We start from the raw sequence: 23,148 nt of genomic DNA, 5'->3' as shown, positions 1-23,148 counted from the left end.
TGGTTCTAGCAACCTTTTTTGTATGCAAGCCTGGCAAAAAAAAAAAAAACCAAATAAATAAATAAATAAATAAAATAACCCCAAGGTTCCTCGCTGTATTACTGGAAGCTAAATTAATGCTATCCAGATTAATTACATAGCTAAACAGTTTTGTCCTGAGTTTTTCAGGTTCAACGACGACAACCTCAGTCTTGTCCGAATTTAGAAGGAGAAAATTCAGTCATTCAGGTCTTTATGTCTTCAAGACATCTTTATGCAAAGAACGGTTAAAGCAGAGTACTTATACTGATTATTGTGTCCCTATTTGCATATGGATATATAATGAAAACAATTAACTTTACATGGAAAAAATTGTGAACAACAAAACAAACAAAATAAAAAACAAAACAAAACAAAACAAAGCTAAAACTCAAACTCAAAGGATCTTTGTTTTTTTAAAATGATATGGTCTGTATATGTAAGATAAAGAAAGATAAATAAATAAATAAATAAATAAATAAATAAAAACAACAAAAAAACAAACTTGTCATAATCCAAGTACAATGTCAACGTCATGAAGATTCACTTCCCTAATATAAATTTACTGCATTAACTCCTGTCCCTGAAAAGCTTCCGTAGGTCGTCACATGACTATTTGTTGTGGTCCAGACTTCAATGCATTTTACATCATGTTACAGTATTAGCGGAGCTTAGTTCATATTCAATATAATAAAATGGACAATAAACTGTGATTTTATACCTAAACGTCTTTTACATTACGACTATTTAAACAAACAAAGCGTATCAGATTGTTTTTTTTCTGTTACGCGGATGACTGGTGAGTCGCCATAGGACACCTGTAACGTTAGCTGGAAACCCTTTTCGGTAGAAATCTGAAACGAAACAAATTTTATTGTATTTCTTTAGCTCAGTCTAGTCGCTAAAAGAAGAAGCCATGTTTCGGTGGATTCTTGGTGGTCGAGAATCGCAGAGCTCAGTGGAGGTAAGCTAGCTGCTCCTGTAAACATCGCTAATGTTTAGGTGGGTGTGTAGCTTATTTCTAAAGCTCTACATGGGATGTTCCTATTTAATATAAGTAATATGTTCGAGCCTAAATATCCTAAATAAGTGATATATAAAGGCAGATTTGTAAGGTTGGCAACTCTGCCCCTTTTCCCTGTAAGATTGTTTTAGCCACGTGACCATTTTCTTTCAAATCTTTTTATTTGTTTATTTATTTATTTTTTAGTTTTGTTTGAATATTATTCTAATAAAACAAACGGGTTTACCATCATCATTATTTCCCTCTGACAATCTTTTGAGCACATCTGAAACACCAAGCTTTGGAGCTGAGTACTTAGCTATCTTTAAATTTACATTTATGGTGTCTAATTAGGTCTTGCAGTCTATTTTCTTCTCAACTTTTAAAGTATGCAATATTATATAGCTATTGTTACCTGATGAGCTGAATTGCTAAACCCCTTTCTCTTCTTGACTTGAGAATACATCGTCCTCTAACAAATTGTGTGTGTGTGTGTGTTTTTTTACACTTGTTTACATGTGGTTGCACTTGTGCAAGTAATTTTAATCTCTCCCCTCCACGTTTTGCTTAGGTAAATGAATAAATGTCTCTTCTACTGAGTTACAACCACCAGAAACTACGCAAACTTATGTATTCATCTTAAAACAGTGTCTTGCTTCAGATTTACTTTGCTACTGAATGTGCATCTGAGCAGTTGTTTTAATGAGATGGCTGATGTTTCTACACATTTATCAGGCTCAGCAGCAAGACCAGTAAAGAAACTATTGACTAGCTTAGCATCCTGTAACCATGTATATGTAGAGCAGACAATACATTTAAATAGGCTGACAAAATAAGTGGTTTAAAAAGTACTTGATATACAATATTATAAAAATATGCCAGTACATGTAGGTGCAATAGTTATCTGAAAATATCCAGTGAATTTAATATAAGCCTATTGCATATATAATATATCAAAAGTTAAGAAATATTCATTCCAAGAAACAAGATCAGTGTTAAATCTGAGTGATTTGCCAATTAATTGGTTAGCTTGAAGTTTACTGCTAACAGAGTGCAGAGTAAATCTAATTAACAGCGACAGCACATACAAAGCAGTGTTGTATAAATGTTCAATTTAAGGTACAGAGTAATATTTTATTTAGTCATTTGTTTTTTTATTGAAGGGAATAAAATGCTATCAGCACTGTTTACCTGGTAGCAGACACTGACAGAATCATGTCAGTCATCCAAATATTTTCCTTTTTTTCAGACCTTTACTTTAATCTGTGCTTTAACTGATCAAATATTCAAGGTTTAAGCTCTTCAGGAATATAATATTGAAATGCTTTATTGTAAGTTGGTGATCTGCAGGTTTAATCTTTTGAAATACAATAAATTTTGTTAAAATGTAAAATAAAGATCTGAAAATGCGGCTTTCCAATCAGTATTGTAGATTTAGGAGCACAGTATTTCCCTCTGCAATAGATAGCTGTTGAGTACATATGCAGAGTTACTTCCCACCGCTTTCTATCCCTACCCCAAGCCCTGCAGCCATTGCTCAGCCTCTCCACCACAGCCTGTTTGTCTCACCACTCTCCCTTTTGTGTGTGCAGAAAAGCCCTGTGTTGTGCATCGGAGAGGAACAGCCCAAAAACTGCTTCACTGAGCTGCAGGTGCTGAAAGGACATTTTGACATTGTTCGATTTCTGGTGCAGATTGATGACTTCAGGTAAGAAGACCACAACCCCCCCTCCACTTTCTTTCTAACCTCTCTACCCTTGGCTGGCCTCTATCCCTCTGTGATTGACAGGAGATCCTCACCTACAGCAAACTTACAGAGCATGACAAGAGCCCAATCATCACCACTATGTGATTGTGTGCTCACAGTACAGTATAACCTAAGCCATTCAATACTGCCTGTACACACATGCTTGCACAGGTATATAAAGGTTCTGCACCTGCTATCCTCTCTACACTGCTTTGTGAAAACATAACACACACTGGCATGGTAGAGTGGGTCTGCATAAGTGGTCAGATTGGGATTTATAACAGACCTAAATGTGTGTGTGTGTGTCAGAAGGTGGGGGTTGCTTTACGCCTGGTCTCCTCCAGTAATAACCCCCTCCTGGGGGTCTCGTCCTCTCCACACACAGGTCCACAGTCGAGGGCAAAGGCCAGAAAATTCCCTCCAGATTGCTTTTGAAGTCTGAAAACGTATCCTCAACAGTTCCTCTGTTCTCATTTTATCTCTGTTTCATCCGCTCATCCTGTGTGTTGATTTCTGTAACAGGCGGGGTGGATGGTTCAGGGTCAGAGTGCAAGTTAAGGTGATAAGCTCCAGGACAGATGTTTTTTAGGATTTCTCAGGTGGAGATGGACATGTGGGAAATGATCCCTCACATGAATAGAGTGAGTTTGACTACCCAGCCTGTTGGAGGTGAGGGACCGGCCAGTTCGAACTGAGTTACTGATGCCGTCTTATCTTTTCCAGATGTGCCTCAGCGGGAGACGATGGCCTTGTTCTGGTTTGGAATATTGAGGTATTATGAGCCGACTATCTTTACAGTGTGAAATTGTTCAAAACATGTTAATGACTTATTCAGATTTATTGATTTATTTATTTTGGGCTGATTATAGACTGGCGAGAGGCTGCAGGAGCTGAGGGGCCACTCCCAGCAAATTACAGCCATAACCACCTTCACCTGTAATAATGAGGTCACTTCACACACCTCCCTCATCACCGCCTCCTCAGACCGAAGTCTCAGCGTATCCTCAAACATTGAAGAATGCAAAACTTGCACACAGCAAACTTTCCTGATATTATTAATATTTCCAGTTAAGGCTTAATTTTCCTTAACCTTAATTGTCAGTTGTGGGATCCTGATACAGGCAACAGGGTTCAAACTGTATCAGATCTTCAGTCTTCTGTAAAGGTAACTGTTTGTATTTCTCTTTATGGTTTCTATATTTTAAAGAAGGATGGATGTTCTTGCCAATGTTTTTCTTGTAGAATTATCCCAAATTTCTAGAGCATTTATAATTTCTTCTATATTTTATTCAAGTTTATTTATTAAAATGACATTTTACAGTAGTCTAGAAGATAAGTCATCTAAATGTATGCATCCATGTTAGCATTGTCAGGATGTGAAATGTACTAATTTAAAGGTCTGACTCTAAAGAGCATCATCCCAGTTATAATATAAGATATGAACTGGTAATTTCCTTCTCTTGATCGCAAATGAAGGTTAATTGCATCATCCATAGGCTAATTATATTTGATTTCTCATCTTCATTTACGTTGTGCGAGGGTGTGTCGAAATCAAATACTGCTGCTGTGTTTCACGCTCTGATCCAGTGTGTGTGTGTGTGTGTGTCAGTGTTTGCTGGTATTGGAGCGATTGTGTGTGTGGGTCTCAGGTGGGGAAGAGTTGTGTGTGTGGAACAAAGACTTTCAGCTGCAGTGTGACAGACAGGATCACAGCGACACTGGTAAGGAAAAAAAAGGGAGTATAATGACATTCTCAGTTGTTGCACCAACTGTGCTCAGCTCTGATGCTGCTGTTTGAACATTAATTGGTGATATATTCTTCTTTTTTTACGGTATGTTGCAGGAATAACTGCTTTGATAGAGCTACCAAAGAACTGCATAGCAGCTGCAATGGATAAAGAGATCAGTAAGAGAGAAAGATGTTAATTTTGTCAAAACACAATGAAAGTTGCTATGCTTAGAATAAAGTTTATTCCCTCCTATTTCCAGTGATCTACAGGTTGACAGTGTCTACTGATTCCTCCGTGTCCGTGGCGATGATCCGCTGTCTGTCTGACCACCACGAGCAGATTCGAGCTCTCATTAATGTCAATGGTCAGTCTGTTTGCATAAACTCTGAAATGTTATTTAAGCTAAATGACACTGAAAAAATCTGCTTCCTGGTTCCTCAGATGGCCTTTTTGCCAGCGGCTCCCATTCAGGCGAGTTGATCTTATGGGACGCTATTGATTGGAACAATCTGGCCTATGAGCACATCCTGTGGGAGGAGTCGCAGACCAGCCTGCAGACTGAAATTCGTATGGGTGCTCCCAAACCCAGTGAAATGTCCATTCAGCACCTGACCACTAATGGAAAGGTGAGAATGGAAAAAGACGGGGTTGTTGGATGTACGCAAAATCAGAGAAAGTTAGGACAGCATGACAAAAAAAACAGCCGTACAGATGCCACTTCAAAAAAGAAGCCGCTTGTTAACCTTGTTCAGACACAGCATTGACTTTTCTGGGCTCAGAAGCATTTGGGATGGATGAGTATTGTAGTCAGATGGATCAGGATTCAGTATTTATTTCTATATGTATTTATTTATTTACACATTGGAAGGACTGGATACCATGTAAATTCAGACTAAAGGAGAAAAGTACATTCAGACTGTTATAAATGTGGTGTTGTATCAACTCAGCTGAGTTACATTACATCCTCAATGGCGTGTTACTGCAGCAAAGGTCAGTTATACATGGAACAAGAGAAAAAAAAGAATTGGCATGGTAGTTGGCCAAAAAAACTGACTTTTAAAATGCAACATGTTAATCTGACCCAAATCATTTAAAACTGAAGCTCTCGAGGCAAGTCATGCTTATTTATATAGTATACTTCATGTACAAGACAACTTAAAGGGCTTTGCATAAAACATTAAAATGATAACAGCAGGGTGCAGAAGACACATTAAAAATAGTGGATTTTAAACAAACTACAGATAAAAAGAGAGAGAGAGAAGAAATTAAATAAAAACTACAATATTTGCCTATCTCTGCAGAGATTTAAATCAGTCTGGTTCTTTAGTGTTAAACATAATCTCCCCAACTAACCCTTCTTCTGTTTTTCATGACATTTGCTATTTCAAACAAAAAAAGGTGTCCTGGATGCATGGAAAAAAAGAAAATAATAATAAGTGGACCAGTGGGTCTTTAGCTATGCTTTGATAACCTCAACAGACTATGCCTGCCTAATGTCTTGAGGAAGACTGTTCCAAAGCTTAAAAGCCAGTTTCCTGGAAACGAAGACCACGAGAAGGAACATAAGGTTGCACAAGGTCAGCAAAGTAAGATGGTGCAATGCCATTTAAAGCTTTATAAGTGAGCCTTGAAATCAGCTTGAACCTGACAGGGCAGCCAGTAAAGAGTAAAAGAGGTCAGCGCAGGAGTAGTGTGCTCATATTTCCCCGCTCTGGTTAGAATACAATCTGCAGCGTCCTGCACCATCTGCAGGCCTCAAAAACGTTTGTTAGGCAAACCTGACAGAAGGGCATTACAATCATCAATGCGAGAAGTCACAAAGGCATGAATAAGAACTTCAGCATCACAGAACGCTGAATAACCAAGAGGGTCAAAGAACCTCTAAATGCAACTTTCTTCCTTGTTTTTCTTTAATTGCACATTTGCCATTTCCACTCTCCAGCTGAACGGAAACCTGGAATTCCTTTTCTAAAATTATACTAAAACACGGCATCACTGTGAGTCTTGGTTCTGTAAATGATTTCATTCATGCACATTACCACTTACAACATTGAAAAACAACAAATAACCACCACACCTACACAATTCATTACTTTCACTATGTTTAAGTGAAATGATTTGAAGTCATAAACAAGGTAAAAACTGCCCGTCCCAGACACATTTACAAGATTTGACAGACTTCTAACTGGACTAGCACACCCTGATAATGAGGTTAGGGAGTCTAAGAACTGATATTTGTATACTCATCTAGTCTGTAATGGTCCGAGGCATGTCACACAAACTCCACAGTTAACATCCAATACTCAGGAGAACAAACTGGTTATCAACAAAGAACTTCCAGAAGCATTAGAATATGGAGAAAAAGTATTTTCTGTCCATATTCCATATGGTTATAAGTGTGCATGACATGATTAACAAACTTTTAAGAATCACGTATGGGTGCACACAAATTTGTTTGAACACAACTTTATGCATGCACATGTTACAAATCGCACAAATATTTTGCAATGCATGCAGATGCATTTAACAGTACACACACAGGAACCAATTTTAAATAAAAGTATTCACATCTGTGAGGTTGAAGATAAAAATCTTTGTGCAAAACAATCTTTTTTTTTTTTTTTATATTCCAGATTCTATCTTCCATGTATCATATAAAATAATCCTTTTTATTTTGACCGTTAACTTTTATATGTGTGTTTTGTAGCTCATCCTTGCAGCTGTGGGCAGTGGCCTTTATGTGTATGATGTTGTGACCAAAGCAGTGGTAGCCTACAGGAAGGCTGCACATGACTCTAATGTGTTACACACCATGCTGCTGTCTGAGAGGTAGGATGATTTCCTTATAATTCTTCTTTCTGACTGCAGTACGCCTGATTCCAGAAGACTGGTTTTGCAATTTATTAATGTTTAATTTGCTGCTAATTTCTTGTATGAAGATATTTCTTTAGGGGTGGATTATAAAACCTGTGGCCACACTTGGCTTTTGGGATACTGTGTGACCCTTTCAAACAAAACAGTCTCTTCCTGTGTCCCCTTGGCATTAGTTGGATGGGATTAGAAGCTGTGGCCAATTCTGTTTTTAGCAAAATATTTCCCAGAAATGCAAAGTTATTCAGAACAATAACAGGAACTAAAGGAAAAGGTTGGAGCAAGGTCTGAGAAAATGAGCCTCCACTCCCCACCTGTAAATCATCCTCAAGTCGTTGGACATCTTGTCTTTGTATCCCAAGCTGCTGATTAGGGCTGTCAGGATCATGCTGTGAATGCAGTTAACGTTTTTTTTTTTTTTTGGCCATATTTACCTTTTGATTAGTTATATTAGCTCATTTTGCCTCAAATGTCTCACAATTAAATACAACAAATCACCACATTAAGTTATTATTATCGGTTCTAATGGCTCCTTAATGGCTTCTGTAAAATCTTCAAGTCATGTCAGTAGTTTAGTTCAGAGCCAGAATGTTTCTTTACTTCTAGATCCTTGATAATAATGCCAATAAATCATGATCATGGAAATGCAGTCAGTATAAGATTAAAATGAAGGGGCTTCAAAATAGTAGAGAATGCATCACAGAGGAATTACAGATAGTTTAATCCAGCCAATTTTATACTGGTGAATGCCCATCAGAATTACATTATCCAAAATGTTCATGGGTACCTTTTTAATAACTGTGATATAATAACACTGAGTAGTTTTCTGGTGGTCCACACTGACGCAGTCCTCTTTTTCTCCACATGAGGGCACCATTGTCCTCCTTTTTAGGTAGATGTTAAATTCTGTCCTTAAAAAAAAAAACAAAGTTCAGATCACAGCATGTTTGGACACAAAAGGATTTTATTACTTCTAACGTTTCCATAATGGCTTAAAAACAAAGAAACTAAAAAAAGCTGACTTTACATAACTGGCTTGCAACAGAGATATTAATGTAAATTTTATTTTTCTATGGTGCTTTTTAAACAAACGTTCCACCAGAGTTTTACAACAAGAATAAACTGGAAAAAGAGAAGAGTATTTAATATGGTCACTTTCACATATTTTCATGACCAAAACCCGGACTTTTTCACTGATGACATTTACTTTAATGTGTTATTCTTTATTTACATTTAAATAAGAACTTAATTTAAAAGCAAATTGATAATGCAAATATAATGGATAATTAAAAATTAAACTTAAGTTTGTTCTCATTCTTTTCTTTTTTTGTTGTCTTTGTCTTTTATTAGCAAATTAAGACAAAGATTCACAAACTGATTGTTTTGGACTAAACTATTTGGCCTTTATAAAAGCTAACGATAAACATGACAGCAAAAATGACTTCATGTTGCATAAGATTAACTTTATATCACAATCATTGTCTAAAACTAAAGATCCGTTATTCTTTTTGCTTTGCTGCCACTTTCTTTTCTACATTTTTCAAACACTTAAATTTTCTGAAATGCTAAACTTGTTAACTATGAGGATGAGGCAACATAAAATAAATCACATACAATTTGCTCCTCAGAAAGCTCATCGTACTTAGTTTTCGTCTCCATTAAACCAACTGGGTGGAAAATACTCAAAGTGCTGCAACAACGTTTTTGCACTTTTTGAGAAGAGTTAAAAAAAACAAAACATTAAAGGAAAAAGTGACAAGGTTGAAAGTAGAAACCGGTTCAGAGAATAAATGAAGCTAAATCAAGATCACATAACTTTAAAGTACTTTTAGCAGAGCTTGCATTTAAATTTTTTTCATGTGTGTTTTATTGCAGTTACGTCATGTTGCATCTTCTGCTGTAGTGGCTGGAAAATCATTTCCATGCATTACTTATCACCGACCCACCCTCAATAATCATATTAGTGTTTGGAAACGTGCATCAGTCTGAACTTTATTTTGCAGATTTTCTTATAATTAGATTAAAGTGCATAAAGCTTTTGGGTAGAAACACAGCTGTTAGTCATGTTCTTAACTCTAAATCAAATATTCTGACATTTTTTAAATAGAAGTTTAGTTTAAATTTATTTCTAAATAAATTTATTTCCCATCAGACTAAACTAGTGTTTGTTTCAGTGAGGTGATGTCGTGCTCTGAAGATGGCAGTGTGAGGATGTGGGAGATCCAAGACCTGCCTTTGCCTGCTGAACCCGCCTCTGCAGGTTAACGAACACACGCTACACAACAGGGTGCATACAAACAAACATAAACTTTTACACAACTGATATGATGGTGAGTAACTTTAAGCTAACAGGCACACAGAAGAGAAACCTTGGCAGATACATGGGCAGCGATGCATAGCAACACTGACCTTCTTTGGTTTAGTAAATAATAGTATGATGCAGAAGTACAGCCCTGTTCTTATTGTATTATATTTAATCAGTTGGGGACTTTCACATCTTATATTTGTGATCTTCACACAGGGTTTTTTGGGATGTGGACTTTCGGCCGGTCAAACAAACAGTCTCCCCCTCAGTCAAAAAGGGTCATGGAGCTCTCCAACATGAGGACGCTGGAGCTGACGGGAGATCTGATTGGACACTCGGGAGCCGTCCAGGTACGAGTCCCTGATGTTTTTGATTAGATGTGCTTCAGCCGTCATAGTGCTTCAGCTGTCTTCTTTGTATTTGTTTCAGATGTTCATTAGTTTTGGGGAGAATGGTTTGGTCACGTGTTCGACAGACACCCTGTTGATTCTGTGGAAGAACAGAGAGAGACAGTCTCGCCTGCGCAGCCTGGCACTTTTCCAGAAGCTGGAGGAAAACGGTGGACTCTGATCTTTAAGTCTTAAAGTGGACGGTTGTAGCTGGATGTTCATAAATCATTTAAGTTTTGTCTGATGCTGTTTAAATCTACTGAAAAACATTATCGTTGCCTTTTGACTGAAAACAAATATTAGATGGAAATGACAAGAGTAAATACCTCATTTCAGAAAGGAACATTTTAATACTTTTGCTTCTAACTTTTGAGTTTTTAAGCGCTAAGATGTTTCCTTCCATCTAAAACGTATTTACCCAAAACATCCTGCTGATTTTTGCTCTCTAGTTCTGATGTGAGTGGATGTTGATTGCTAATTTGTACTGATGTATTTTAAAATGTAGACAACTGATTTATATTAGGAGTTAGATGAGAAATCAATAACCACTCTAATCTAACTTTCTATCTATTCATTTTTACCATGTACACTGGTTGGAATCGGAGCAACCTCTCCCAGGCTTTCTCCTCCTGAGACTGCTGAGTTGTTACCAAACTGAGAAAGTCGGGGCTGACAAACAATATCTCCAGCATGTCCTTGGTGTGACTTGATGTTTTCCCACAGTTTGACATCTAGTAAATAATTCGCCTGGGAGGAATCTTAGATTGATTCTAGGGGCTGTCAGTCATTGAAAATATTTAATCACAGTTAATTAACTTGTGATTAAATGCAAATTAATCACAGATTTTTTTAAAATTCTTTTCTAAATGTACCATAACAGGATATTTATCTTGTTTTTAATACTCCTGTAAGCAGTTATGTACATGCAGTTATAGAATATATTCCACTTCTGACAGCCTCACCTTCATTTAGAAACAAACATGCTATAAACGGGAGTAACTTGCCTGCAGGGCTCTTGCACAGTTTCCAACTTTTTTATTTTATCCAGATCAGCTGTTGAAAGGTTGCTACTTACAGAATTACCAGGACGTCTTAGCTGGAAGTTTCATCACGGACCATCTTTAGAGGAGGAGGGGGGCTCTCTGAATCAGCTGTGTGCTGCACAGCAGGTGGTATGTGAGACACAACTTACTATGGTGGTAACTTGGTTTGACTGTAGATAGAAAATACATTAGTCTTGTCCAGAGCTTTAAAGCTTTGCAATGATTCTGTGTCAATTTTTGCTTCAGAACCACTTTATTTCTGCATCACTTTCTGAAACTTTGTAGATGGTGCATGCTTCAATAGCACTGTTAAAAGGAATTTCTATTAATGTTAGCTTTGACAGCCATAATTGATTTCTCTTAATGTTTCATTAGTCATCTCACAGCATTAGCTTTGCTCAGTTAACTGAGCTTAGAGATGGGAAATGGTAAAAACACATGTTTTTCTCTGTCCAGAAGTAGAAAGAAAATGATCACAATGCCACAATGGGAGAGTGAGGTTAAAAGTCTTGTGCAAAACATAATTTTTTGTTATTTTTGTAATATGCACATGTGCAAAGTTATTTTAGGTCTTCAAACCGATGGAAAATTGTGTTTGGATTCACACACTTCTACCGATTTGCACAATTTGTTTTATACATCTGTAAATCATATAATTCACATTTGTAGCCATTCTGAAGCTGATTTAACTCCATTCTGTTTTAATTGGATTAATATTAATTGGATCTATTTGTGCTATAATAACATGGCAGTGATGTTGATCACTTGTTATTTTATGCATTCATATTTTCTGCTGTGGACAGTGAAAAAACCAAACACAGACTGTCATCTTTCTTTCCGTCTGACTGCAGCAGCTCTGCTAATTTTCAGCCTGCTGGAAATATATGATTGCGATTGATCGTCTAAGTCCAAGTCCACCAGCTTAGCATATCTTCAGAGTCAGAAACCCAGGGTTCATAACCGGCTTTATAGTAAACATATAAATATGTTAAAGCAGCACTACTGAACTTTGGCAAATTTTCGTACTTTGGCAACCCCTAACAAAAGCTAATTCAGTATCCGTCTTGCATCCTGTCTCTTCTCTGAGCGCTCTCCAGTCAGTAAAAGTTAGTCTGATGTTGACTCTTGTGTTATATCTTGCTCTCTCTTTCTTTTCCTCTCTTCCTCTGATAATGTCCTTTGGATTTCCTTGCTAAATGAGGCCAAGTGCATGAGTACAATAGCCAGTGTATGGATATCTATTTGCAGACATGCAACGTGGTACCTTATAGCAAAATGCAGCTGTTGCATGATGCTCTGGACTGGAAACACAAAGCTGTGAGATGCTGATTCTCAGCCCCATGACTCTGCAGGGCAATTATGGCTCCAGGATTGTGCATAATGAATGTCAGTGTATGCTCAAAATGAGTCACAATCTCACAGTTTTAAGGCTGGAAACTTACCTTAAAAGTCTAAACATACTCCCCCCCTTTTCTCACCTAACTCTTACATGGAAAGAAATTAAGCATATGTATATTTTGTGTTGTTCTGGATGTCTTGCTGCCATTTATGAGACAACTTCATATTTAAATAATGCTTTTTATTGTCTCACAATACATTTTTGTGTTTGACAGAAAACATCAACATAAGATGTAATGCAGAGAGCAGAATACATTAAACTTTCCAAACAAACATGGGAGAATTTTAGATGACAAGCTTAAAGCTTTTCATAGCAGAAAAATCATTAAAAACAAAGTAAAGTTATCCTCATGGCCAATAATTATTTTCATAAAAATACGTTTCGTACTTTTATAGATTCTTTCTAATCATTGTTCTTTTCATAAATTATACAAAACACAGAATTGGCACGTTCTAGCAGTCACGGCCATCAGTGTTAGGGAGGAAGGCTTGTTACGATAAAAGCAGCTCTACTGTCTGGTTCTGCCTCAGTAGACTCAAAGCAAGGCTTTAAAAGACTGGTGGTCATCTAATCTAATGGATATCATAATATTCCAGTCAACACTGCTCACAGAAAAGGCATGGTTTGTCTGAAGTGTAAATCTGAAATCTTTAAATTCTCTTTATAAATAGAAATGTTTGTTAGAGACTAGCAAAAATATCCTCTTATGATCGGTGATAGCAGCCATGAAACATTCAGAGCTTGAGCTGCGTTTCAAGTCATGGTAAAAAAAATAACTTCTTTTTCTAGAGATTTTGGAAAGCAACAGCAACATTTAACATTAAAACAAAAACAAAAGGTACACACTAAGCAAAAATATGTAAAAAGCAAAGGAAAAAAGATATTGGCTGATTATTTACAAGAACAGCAGAAACATTGGGTAGTTTACAGTGTATTGCAACGATAGCAGACCCAAATAGTGAAACGTGACAGGATTAAGGCGTTTCTTAAGACCTTTGATCATCAATAAGGTGACTACAGAATTGTAAGTACACTGAACATGGATGTGACGGGTTTAACCTCTTAAAAGTGAGTTTAGTTTACATCTTGAAAACTTTAGGTGTACAAAACACAGGACAAAATGTCAGGACCATCGTGACAGAACCATTAACACCAACTCACCAACTCGAAACCGTCGCACAGAGCATGAAGCAACATATCAGATTACCTTAAACACTTATGGCTTTTCTTGTCTTCTTTTGTACAGAGGAGGATCGGCTCCAACAAAAAACATTTCGTCTGTAAAGATGACCAAAGAATAAGGCACCTGTTAGGAGCTCTCTGTGCCTTTGGTTAATACTGTAATGTGCACACTCTTAATTAACACACACAGAGCTACAATTCCTCCTGCTTCACTCACTAATATAGAGAAACAAGAACTGGTTAAATATTACATCATCTCACAGCAACAGTAGTTCATGAGTATCTGCTGATTTAGCCACTAATCTTCATTTCCAAAGTTGCTGTTTGCAGTCATTTTAAACACCGTTTCACCTGAAAAGTGACCTGAGGGATGCTGGGAAGCCAAAATCCTTAGCTTCTATTAAGCAAAAACAAGAAGCAAAATTTTAAAAAGTAATTTTTTACATTCCCAATAAGTAAAATTTCTCTCATTTTTATCCGGGAATATCAACTTCAGGACCTCTAGCGTGCAGGTTTTGGATATTTCCCTGCTCTAACACACAGGCTTGTGCAAAACTTGACAAGTTGTTGGGATGTCCATTTCATTTGACTTGGGCAAGCAGGGAAACATCTAAAACTTTCAGGTCCTTGAGGACTGGAACTGACGTTTTTACTCTGCATCACTTCTTTAATGCCAGCAGGGGGCAGACACATTATACAAATGCCTAAAAATGCCAAATAAGATGAATCATGTTACAAAGATTTTAAATTCACCTCTAAAATTCGTATTAAGCCATTTGCTGCTTCATTTATTGCTCAGGCCACAGTGAGGTCAAAATAAAATAAGATATGTGTCCACAGTCCGGGAAGCTCCACATTAAATACCTATACATATACTGTCCAATTACTCACAATTTGTTTCTTCTTTTCTGTGTGCATCTACAGTTAGTGTCACAAAGTTTTGAAACATTTGAAAACTAAACAGCTCTGATACAGTGCAACTCTGCTTGTTATGACATACAGGTTTGGCAGGTCCTCCTCCTCACTAGCTGCTTTCACAGTGCACTAAAGATGGTGACATAGAAGAAACAACAAAAGGGTGAGATATATCACAGCCTTATTATTTTCTGCAGCTACAGGACCTTAAAATCCAGCCCTTAGTTTTAACCTCGATAAATGGGGCTGGAAGTTCAGAAAATTTTGTCTGCTGGCTAGAACTATACTCTAGTACTAGTCTCTGGAGGTCTGCTCTTTATAGCATACTCTTCCTGCACAGGGCTGATGGGGTCAGGGGTTTATGAGAATTGGTCCCAAACAGCTAATATGATTGAATAATTGCAGCTGAGCACTTTCACAAGTTTGCAATTTTAAAAGGAAGCTTTAAAGGAGAACTCGCATCTATTGAAAGCGTGATTAGATCATTATTTACTTTAAGTCTGTGCCTCTGGCTTTTGTCACTGCTTAATTTTTAAAATTTTTTTGGGAAAAACATACAGATATTAAATAAAATGTTTAAAAGAAGATTATTAAGTCTGGAAAGCAAACACAGCAAAAAAGAGCTCAAAATCAAAATGTCTTGATTAGCTAAAGTGCAGGTTTCTGGTGTGATACACTGTATGGTACAGATTGTCTGGCGAACCATGAAGTCCACACAAGAATACTTCAGAGGGCCAAAAAGTGGCAGTGGACAGTCGACAGGGCCCTCAAATACCTGTTCTCCACTGGTAGAACATGTCCAGCTAAAAGCGCACAAGAAAAAATACAAACATACACAGGAAAACGCTTCTCAGTGTTCTTCAGTCAGTGATGTCTGCCCTTAGAGTCCTAATTGCTCAATTTTCAGGCCGTATCCAAGGATGGCCGGGGGGGCTCAGAGCTCCGTCAAATTACAGCTGAAAAGACTAATTGTTCCACTGCAGGGCTGAGTCTGTGGTCTAACTTCACTCAGAGAGCTGGACCAGAGGAGGAGAAGGTCAAGACGGAGGAGGAGGGCGCAGACTCTTACACTTCATCTCGTCCAAGTTTTTCCAGTACTTATAATTCTCCGACAGATGCTCCATCAGACCAGGCAGGCTGGCAAAGGCTGCAAATACACAGAACAGATGACTTAGCTAAAAGAAAATGGAATAAAATGTTTTCTTGTCTAAATTAAATTGTAAATTCACATAGTATCACAATCCAATGTCTACATGCACTGGAACAGTCTGACGAATGAACTTGAAGTTCAGCTCACGTGCAGATATTCCATTCATATTCTCATTAACAAAACACACAGTCTTATTGATCACAAATGCACACATTTCATCCCCTTTACACATTTTAAAGTTTGTTCCAAAGTCTTTAAAGTTTTAATTATGATCATTTTCCTCTGAAACCCAAGCATTAGCCTACTTGGGTTTTTGCCTTTCAACAAAATTTTCATGGTCTTATCAACAGAAACAAGCAAACCAATCTAAGAAAAGCCCATCAAAACAAAAACCAAGCCACTCATCATAAGCAGAGATGGAACCTCTGAAGCCCAGAGCTTCTGTTTTAAAGCAGCAATGCATGCCACAAAACTCCAGTAGAACTCAGTAGTGTGATAAATCTGTACACATGTCTACATAATGTGACTAAGCTAAAGTCTGAATCATGTACTGTAGATCAGAATATTGGTTTACATGTAAATGTCGCCACTGTACTGGCGGCCTGTCGAGGTTGTACTCTGCCTCTCTCCTGCTTATTGCTGGGATAGGCTGCAGCTTCCCCGTGACCTTGAAGTGGAATAAGCAGTATAGAAAATGGATGGATGGATTGTAACAGTTTGTCTCACAAATTCAGAGTCCATGCTGGAAATTTAGGGCCAGTTTCCAAAGTTTTAGAAAAAAACTATTTTAGAGCCTATGTACACCACAGATGGCTACAACTAAAGCATTGATACAGCAATAACATAAAATACATCACTTCAGGGCAGTTAATATTGGCACTCAAATCATAAAATGCATATTATGAAGAAACACAGAAAACTGACTTTATATTGTGTATTAAACATAACTGATAACCTCCTACACTTGCAATTAGTGCTGCTAGATGTCCCTCAATTAAAGCAACAAAAGAAGTCATTTCTGATGTTTGGTAGTGGTGTAGCGTCCTCCGCTGCTTGATGTGATTCAGGAAGACAGTCATGCATAAAGATTTTGTTCATGTAATGTTCATAAATCAATTTAGTCAACAAATATACTACTAATGTAGTTGTTTAAATATATATTACAATGCAAATTGTATGCTTATTTACTTGTAAAAAATACATTTTTGAAGTTCAGATCATGTTTGGCAGGTCTGAGCAGGCAGGTATGAACAGTGCAACGCAAAGTCATGGGAAAGTTATTCAAAATACTTAATTAATAGCAATTTAAAATCTACAACAAAGATGTGACATCTTGAGATGACAAAAACAGATCTGCAAGTAAACAGAGGATTATTCAAGACTCTGATCTGAGCTGCAGATAAACAGTGGAATACATGAATGGTAGATAAAAACATGTGAATCTTTTTCTTACAATCATTGAATATTAAAAATCTTTGCAGTACAGATTTAAATGAGGGGAAAAGTTGATGCTTCAGAAATCAAAGCCTAATAAAATAAGCATCTAAAATAAAGTTATTCTTCTGCTAATCTGGAAACACATCGGTTAATGACTTTGCCTCTGAGGGCAACAGTCAATGTTTCTGAGCTTCCTGTGCAGCCAGCGGATATCAGAATAACAGACTTGTGACCCAGACTCTTCCTTTTCCTTTTCATATTGCTGTTTATTTACATGAAACAAAGGCCGGCTCAAACACGATGAATCCTACTACAAAATTATTTTTAATACCTGCAGATAAACAAAATACCCTTTTGTCCTCATCCACTGTGGCTAATAATTGATTAATTTATTACTTATTATTGTAAAGAATCAGATCACACTTATTCAAACTACATTACATACATGAAATTTTATATCTGTATCCCTCTGACATTTCTAATCACTTATCCAAATAGTTTAATAAAAATTATAAAAGGAAAATTTGAATGAAATACAAAATCATAATAGATTATCTAATACAATAAGAAAATAAATGTATGTATGAATGATTAAATTAATAAAAGATAAAATTAAAAGACTAAATGTAAAAATAAATCAATGCAGTCAAAACTGAAGCAGAAAATTTTGTTTATTTCAAACTTTGTTCATTGGCATATTTATTTATTGAGCCATTGATGTATTTCACTTAATTTATTGATTTAATTATTTTAACAAAGCTTTGATAGTCCTCCTTAGATAATGATAACAGGTTTCCCAGCAGGCAGTGCAGATTGAAAGACGTTTTATGTTCAGAAATCCAGCAATAAAAACACCTCAATTAAAATGTAAACTGCACCTGCCATCGCTCTCTGTTTGTTATTTCATGCACAGTGGCTGTTGTGTACACTCTGCAGGGTCACTTCGTGTTAACGGGCCACGGGGGGTCAGAGGTCTCCCCGCCGTTCTTTCTCCCACACAAAGCTTTTGCTCTGCAGAAGCGCGTTCCCAGTGTGCGACCTGCTCAGAGTTGTTTACATCCTAATTTCCAGCTTGCTAATGACCCATGCTTCAGCGCTGACCCCTGCCATGAACTAACAGCGACCCTGGTGAATTAAAAGCGGCTGTATTTGTGTTTTAGTGTTTATGTATAAATGAAGTTCTGCTTCACCGCTCGTCCCACCACAAATGCCGCGATCATAAACCCCCATTCCTGACACAATGTTCCCAACTTCCCCTCTTGTAGTTTCTCTCTGTCCCACTGGCATTTGGAATCTTTCCGTGACATCAGAACTGTGCTGAGAGTAAACAAGTTTCCTCTTGGGGAGTTTGTACTTCGAGGGGAATTCAGTGGGAATGGAGGGCTAATATAAGTATTAATGCAAGTGTAGTGGCTGGTACCCACCAAAACAAGCAGCTACTACCTCCAGGCTGACTGGTCCTTAAATCTACACTTGCATTAAATTGGTTTCTTGCAGTCTGTGAAAAGTAACTGTAAATCTCCAGCCTGCATGTCAGGACTTGTTCCTCTGGTGTTCTATAGAGATCATATTGGATATCTGACCATTTCCTTTTAGAACTGTAGGTGGTGATTCAAAGAAAAATCCTCATCTATCCTAAAAAAATGACAGCCTTCCTAGCAGAACTCTTGCTTCTAGATCACTTGGGTTATCCAGTAAGGTGCTCTTGGACATTCCAAGAACCAGGTACAGAAAAAGCGACGGATCACACCTACGCAGTGGCTGCCCCTAATCTCTGGAGTAGCTTATGGCATCATATAAGCAGTGCTGTTACTTTAAAAAGCCTCAAGTCACTTTTGAGTGTCCATGTCTTCTTTTGCATTTGATTCAAACTGAGCTTTATATCTTCAACCCTGTTTATCCATCATGTGTTGTTATAGATTTTTCTAAATTGTTTTCATTTATTCACCTGTGGTGTATATTGCTATTTGTAATGGCACAGAGCATCAAACTCTTGTGTTTGAATGTGCTGTATGAATGCAGTTTGATAAAGACTCCATCTCATCAGGGTTAAAGCTGTGCATTCATGGTCAATCAGTGTTTTATACTAACAATTCCAGCTGATATTTGCTGATGATTAGCAATGGTAGTTGCAAAAGAGATTACCCCACATGCTGCTAAAACATAACTTATAACAGGGTTAGTTAGTAATAGTATCCCTCCACTGAAATACCCTCTCTGCTCCTTGCTGTGAAAGCTCAGGGTGGAGAAATTTCTTGTCTTTGATAAATGATTTAGTGAGTTAAGTGTTTTGACAACTATTACATCATTAGCCCGTAAAGTTTTGACACATCACCCTGGCATTTTCAGAGAAAGCTATTGCTTCAGTGATCAATCATTCATTTATCATTAGATTTAGCTGCACTAAATTAGCTATTTAAGCTATTCTGAGCAAACTTCATCTACTTGGGAGGACTGGGAGTAAGTATGCTGACAAGTATCAGCCTGTTTCACAGCAAATTTGCTTACCATAGAGCATAACTCTGCAGTCTAAAAGAGCAGACTTGTGAATGAAACAGTTATGCAACAGATGGACAGAAAATGCACTCAGATGAGAATGTGAACAAATTCTTTCTAAGTAGATTTCAGAAAAGACATCAGATTGCCTTCAGGGAAATGACCAGAGTCAAAGCATGTGAGGAAGCTGCACCAAGCAAATAACGTTCTCTGGAAAAATGGCTACTTTAGTTCTTTGAAAGCTGTGTGGTTGACCTAAATCTATGAAGATGACCTTTTCCCAGCACAATCAGACCTAATTTTCATTGATATATACATCAGCCTACAAACACACAGCTTAGAAAAATATAAGAAAATAGAGTTCTTACCATCCCAGGCATCAAACATATCAGTGATGAAGTAGTCTATGAAGGAGATCTGAGATTTGGGCACACTGCAGGTGTTCCTGTCAAACACTGGCATTACCACCGGCAACCCTTGTCGCTTTTCCTCATCCGTCTGCAGGTAAAAACACAGAGTGAACAATGGAAATATCAATGAGGTAAATTATCACTTTAGATTAATAAGCTACCTGAAGGGTGTGAGGACACACACAGAGAAACCATCAAAGTGATAAAAACATGCTAAAGGCTACCCTCAAACTCAGTTCTGCGGAAGTTTTTAAACTGTGATGCAGTATTAAATTTAGCTTTCCCACACCTGTGCAAAGTATTCCTCAGAGATCCGTCCAGCCCACTCGATGCAGAGCTCCAGTGGCCTGCAGGGGTTTGCAACATCTGCACACTTGATAAGCATCCTCTTAATCAGCAGGCGGTTCTCTGGAGAGTTCCTGATGTTAGCCTGACCATCACAGTCGCTGTTCACGCTCTGTTGGAAACATGAGGGAAGAAATGAGCATCTGTGCTCATATTTTATGTGTCTGTAAATGTCTGGTTATTTTATAACAGTATCTTGAAAACAATTACTTTAGCCCCAACTTTAGTTTAAAAAAAGACCTTGCTTGTGACTAGACAGAGACTAAATCCTTTGTAGGAAGTTATAGTAATTTCTTGTTTCTAAAGTGTAACACAATTTAGTCACTAGACTAGTTTGGGAAAGCCACAAGAGTTGGACTGGTCAACTAGTTTATCCATCAAATAGGTAAAAAACTATTTTTTAAACACTGTGATTTAAAAAAGTCTTAATAATATTTGTGAAAATGTTTTTTAAAAAAGGTAGTTTTCACTGTTTTCTATGCATATAGAAGCATTTTAGAACAGTCCCAGTTAAAAATCTATTTAGACGGATCAAACATGGAAGCGTTGCACTTTTATAAAAACAATAAAGATTCCACAAATCAAAAACTCTTTTGAAGAGTTTATACTGTTTATATTTACTAGTCCAAGTTTGACCAGTTTAGTTTTCTGATATTCTGACTAAACAGCTGAGTCAACAAGTCAGCTTCAACAGCTCAAGAAAATCTGCAAGTGTTCTTAGTTTAAGTGGACTGATGAGACACCATAAACAGGACAGGACACTGGCCTATTGCAAAGGATTGTGCTTATGTCTAATTACAAGCAAGAACTGTTGTTACTTGTCAGTAAAGAATAATGATTAATGAAACATTGAGGTTTCTTTTTTGTTGTTGGGATTTGCACTTCAGGGCCACCGTAACAACGGATCAGCTGAAGATGCAAAACAAATGTGAATGCAACCTCACATTTTCACATGATATAGAGGATTCAGTATCAAATATCATGTGAGATTATCTAAAATAATACATAGATTGTAAAACCACTTTAGTTCAATTTCTTTTTTTTCATAAATAATACTTAATGGAACACAGCATCACTAAATTTACAAAAACTTTAAAAAAAATGTTTAAATAAGACAAAGTAAGCAGACTGTGACTCACACTTATGCTGGTTTCCTCTATGGCAGCCATCGGCTTGTTGATACTGTTCACAAACTTGCTGACATGCTCAAAGTGTCTGGTCATCTCTGTAGCCAGTACCATGTCGATGATGGCCTGTCGCAGCGTTCTGAACTGATTCCTGTCAGCAATGAGTAACAATGTGTGATGAAAATGTGCAACACTCATATTTTCTTCACATCACTAATAAACTTTTTGAAGAAATTTTAAGACAGAAACAGAAAAAGAGGCGAACAAAACATTATTTCTCATTAAGATACAGATTATACCCAGATTTTTCTCCTTATCATTGGTATTTATAATATACCATTGGGGTTATATAGCTGCAGCTGTGCATCACATTCATGTATAATCAATGTGAAACATTTAAAAAGAGAAGCATTTAGAGAGATTTCTAATTTTCTCGCACAGGATTAGCTTATTTGCTGTGTTTAGCTTCTGAACGCAATTAATGAAAAATAAATAAAAACAAAAGAAAAAAATCCCAGCATGCCATGGTCCCTGTTTCCTTCCTGCTCATCTCTAAATGAAGCAGCATTATGGTCAGACTAGGCATTAAATTGTAGATGAACCAAAAACTGCAGCTGGTTGTCAGTCGGGCTGGACAGCATGTGAGCTGATGTAAATTTTTGCATCCTGTAAAACATTCAGTAGTAACTAAGACCTACCCCAAAATATTTAATTTGGTGTCTTGCTCAGGAACACCTCGACATAAACTCTCCAGCTAGGGATTAAACCGGCAACCCTTGGGCTGCAGGATGACCACTCTACCCACTGAGCCATGCCACCACTGTTAGCATGTTTTTTTCTTTGGAAATGATAGTTTTGACATTTGTGGATGCAGCAAAAAAAAAAAAAAAATCCTTGGTGAAAACTCAAATACTTTTCTGTCCTATAAAACTGCGTCTGCTTCTAATGCTTCTAAAATATTGGTTTTCATCCTTGTTCTTTGCATTCAGTTTGTTTCATTAGTTTAAACAGCAGCCTCACTGTTGGAAACAAGGTTGGAAACCACTGCAGACAAACCCCCAAACCTCTGTACATGGTTATACTGACCTGTCGATGTTCCTAAAGATGTTACTCTTGCTGTCACGCATGGTTAGCTGGAAGGCGAGGGCTGCATGGTGGCTTTCCAGCACGGCTGTGTCATTGTACAGGATGGCCAGTTCACTACCTGCGTTACATAAGAAGGAGTTGGTTCTGCCTGGATGGTCCACATCGTGCACAGTGGCTGCTATCAGTGCCGCCACCTCATCCAGCTGGTCTAGACTACCCTGAAGTGAAAGCAGAAACAAACCAGACATCAGCACTGGACTGCACTGCACATGCTGCAACCCTACAGATACTAGCCATAGGCTGTTTGGGTCTTTTGTGTTGGTTTGAGGCTCATTTCTGCTTAACTTTGTTGGTCTTAAGCAGTGTGTCACTTGTGGAAGCAATCTTCTGCTGCTTTTTAAAGAGAAAGCTGGCAAGAAAACCTGCCTTTCATAGGAATATAATGAAGCAGGTTCGCAGATGTGACTGTTTAATAGATGTAATGAAATTAAATGT

The 23,148-nt window shown here is 37.4% G+C and overlaps 2 protein-coding genes across 4 annotated transcripts in view; one reads left to right on the top strand and one right to left on the bottom strand.

Moving 5' to 3' along the window:
* The first annotated feature begins 623 nt into the window (after positions 1–623).
* wdr41 (WD repeat domain 41) lies at positions 624–11,910 on the top strand. Of its 2 annotated transcripts, XM_041969963.1 has the most exons (14): positions 624–817; positions 907–982; positions 2,614–2,729; positions 3,492–3,540; positions 3,638–3,766; positions 3,871–3,933; positions 4,378–4,489; positions 4,612–4,674; positions 4,758–4,862; positions 4,940–5,124; positions 7,206–7,327; positions 9,544–9,629; positions 9,891–10,024; positions 10,104–11,910. In XM_041969963.1, exons 2-14 carry the CDS (start codon positions 935–937, stop codon positions 10,242–10,244), a joined length of 1,353 nt encoding a protein of 450 aa, XP_041825897.1. In that variant the 5' UTR covers positions 624–817; positions 907–934; the 3' UTR covers positions 10,245–11,910. The 2 variants fall into 2 exon arrangements, with proteins under 2 accessions (XP_041825897.1, XP_041825896.1); XM_041969962.1 differs by having other exon boundaries at positions 624–982.
* A 760-nt stretch (positions 11,911–12,670) lies between these two features.
* pde8b (phosphodiesterase 8B) overlaps positions 12,671–23,148 on the bottom strand; it is a 55,036-nt gene continuing 44,558 nt past the window's right edge. For both annotated transcript variants that reach the window (XM_041969961.1, XM_041969960.1), the window contains exons 18-22: positions 22,654–22,871; positions 21,580–21,718; positions 20,385–20,552; positions 20,054–20,183; positions 12,671–15,749 (exon numbers count right to left, since the gene is read on the bottom strand). In XM_041969961.1, coding sequence (XP_041825895.1) covers positions 15,640–15,749; positions 20,054–20,183; positions 20,385–20,552; positions 21,580–21,718; positions 22,654–22,871 — 765 coding nt within the window. In that variant the 3' untranslated portion in view covers positions 12,671–15,639. The remainder of the gene's footprint in view (positions 15,750–20,053; positions 20,184–20,384; positions 20,553–21,579; positions 21,719–22,653; positions 22,872–23,148) is intronic.

This window comes from Melanotaenia boesemani, chromosome 19 (genome assembly GCF_017639745.1).
Source record: "Melanotaenia boesemani isolate fMelBoe1 chromosome 19, fMelBoe1.pri, whole genome shotgun sequence".
NCBI lineage: Eukaryota > Metazoa > Chordata > Actinopteri > Atheriniformes > Melanotaeniidae > Melanotaenia > Melanotaenia boesemani.
Note: the sequence above shows the minus strand (reverse complement) of the source record. Positions and strands in the feature narration are given on the sequence as shown.

Coding starts and splice junctions, on each gene's coding strand:
- wdr41 (XM_041969963.1), top strand. CDS start 935: ATGTTTCGGTGGATTCTTGGTGGTCGAGAATCGCAGAGCTCAGTGGAG. Junction 4,863..4,939: donor AGCTCTCATTAATGTCAATG/GTCAGTCTGTTT, acceptor CTGGTTCCTCAG/ATGGCCTTTTTGCCAGCGGC. Junction 9,630..9,890: donor TGCTGAACCCGCCTCTGCAG/GTTAACGAACAC, acceptor ATCTTCACACAG/GGTTTTTTGGGATGTGGACT.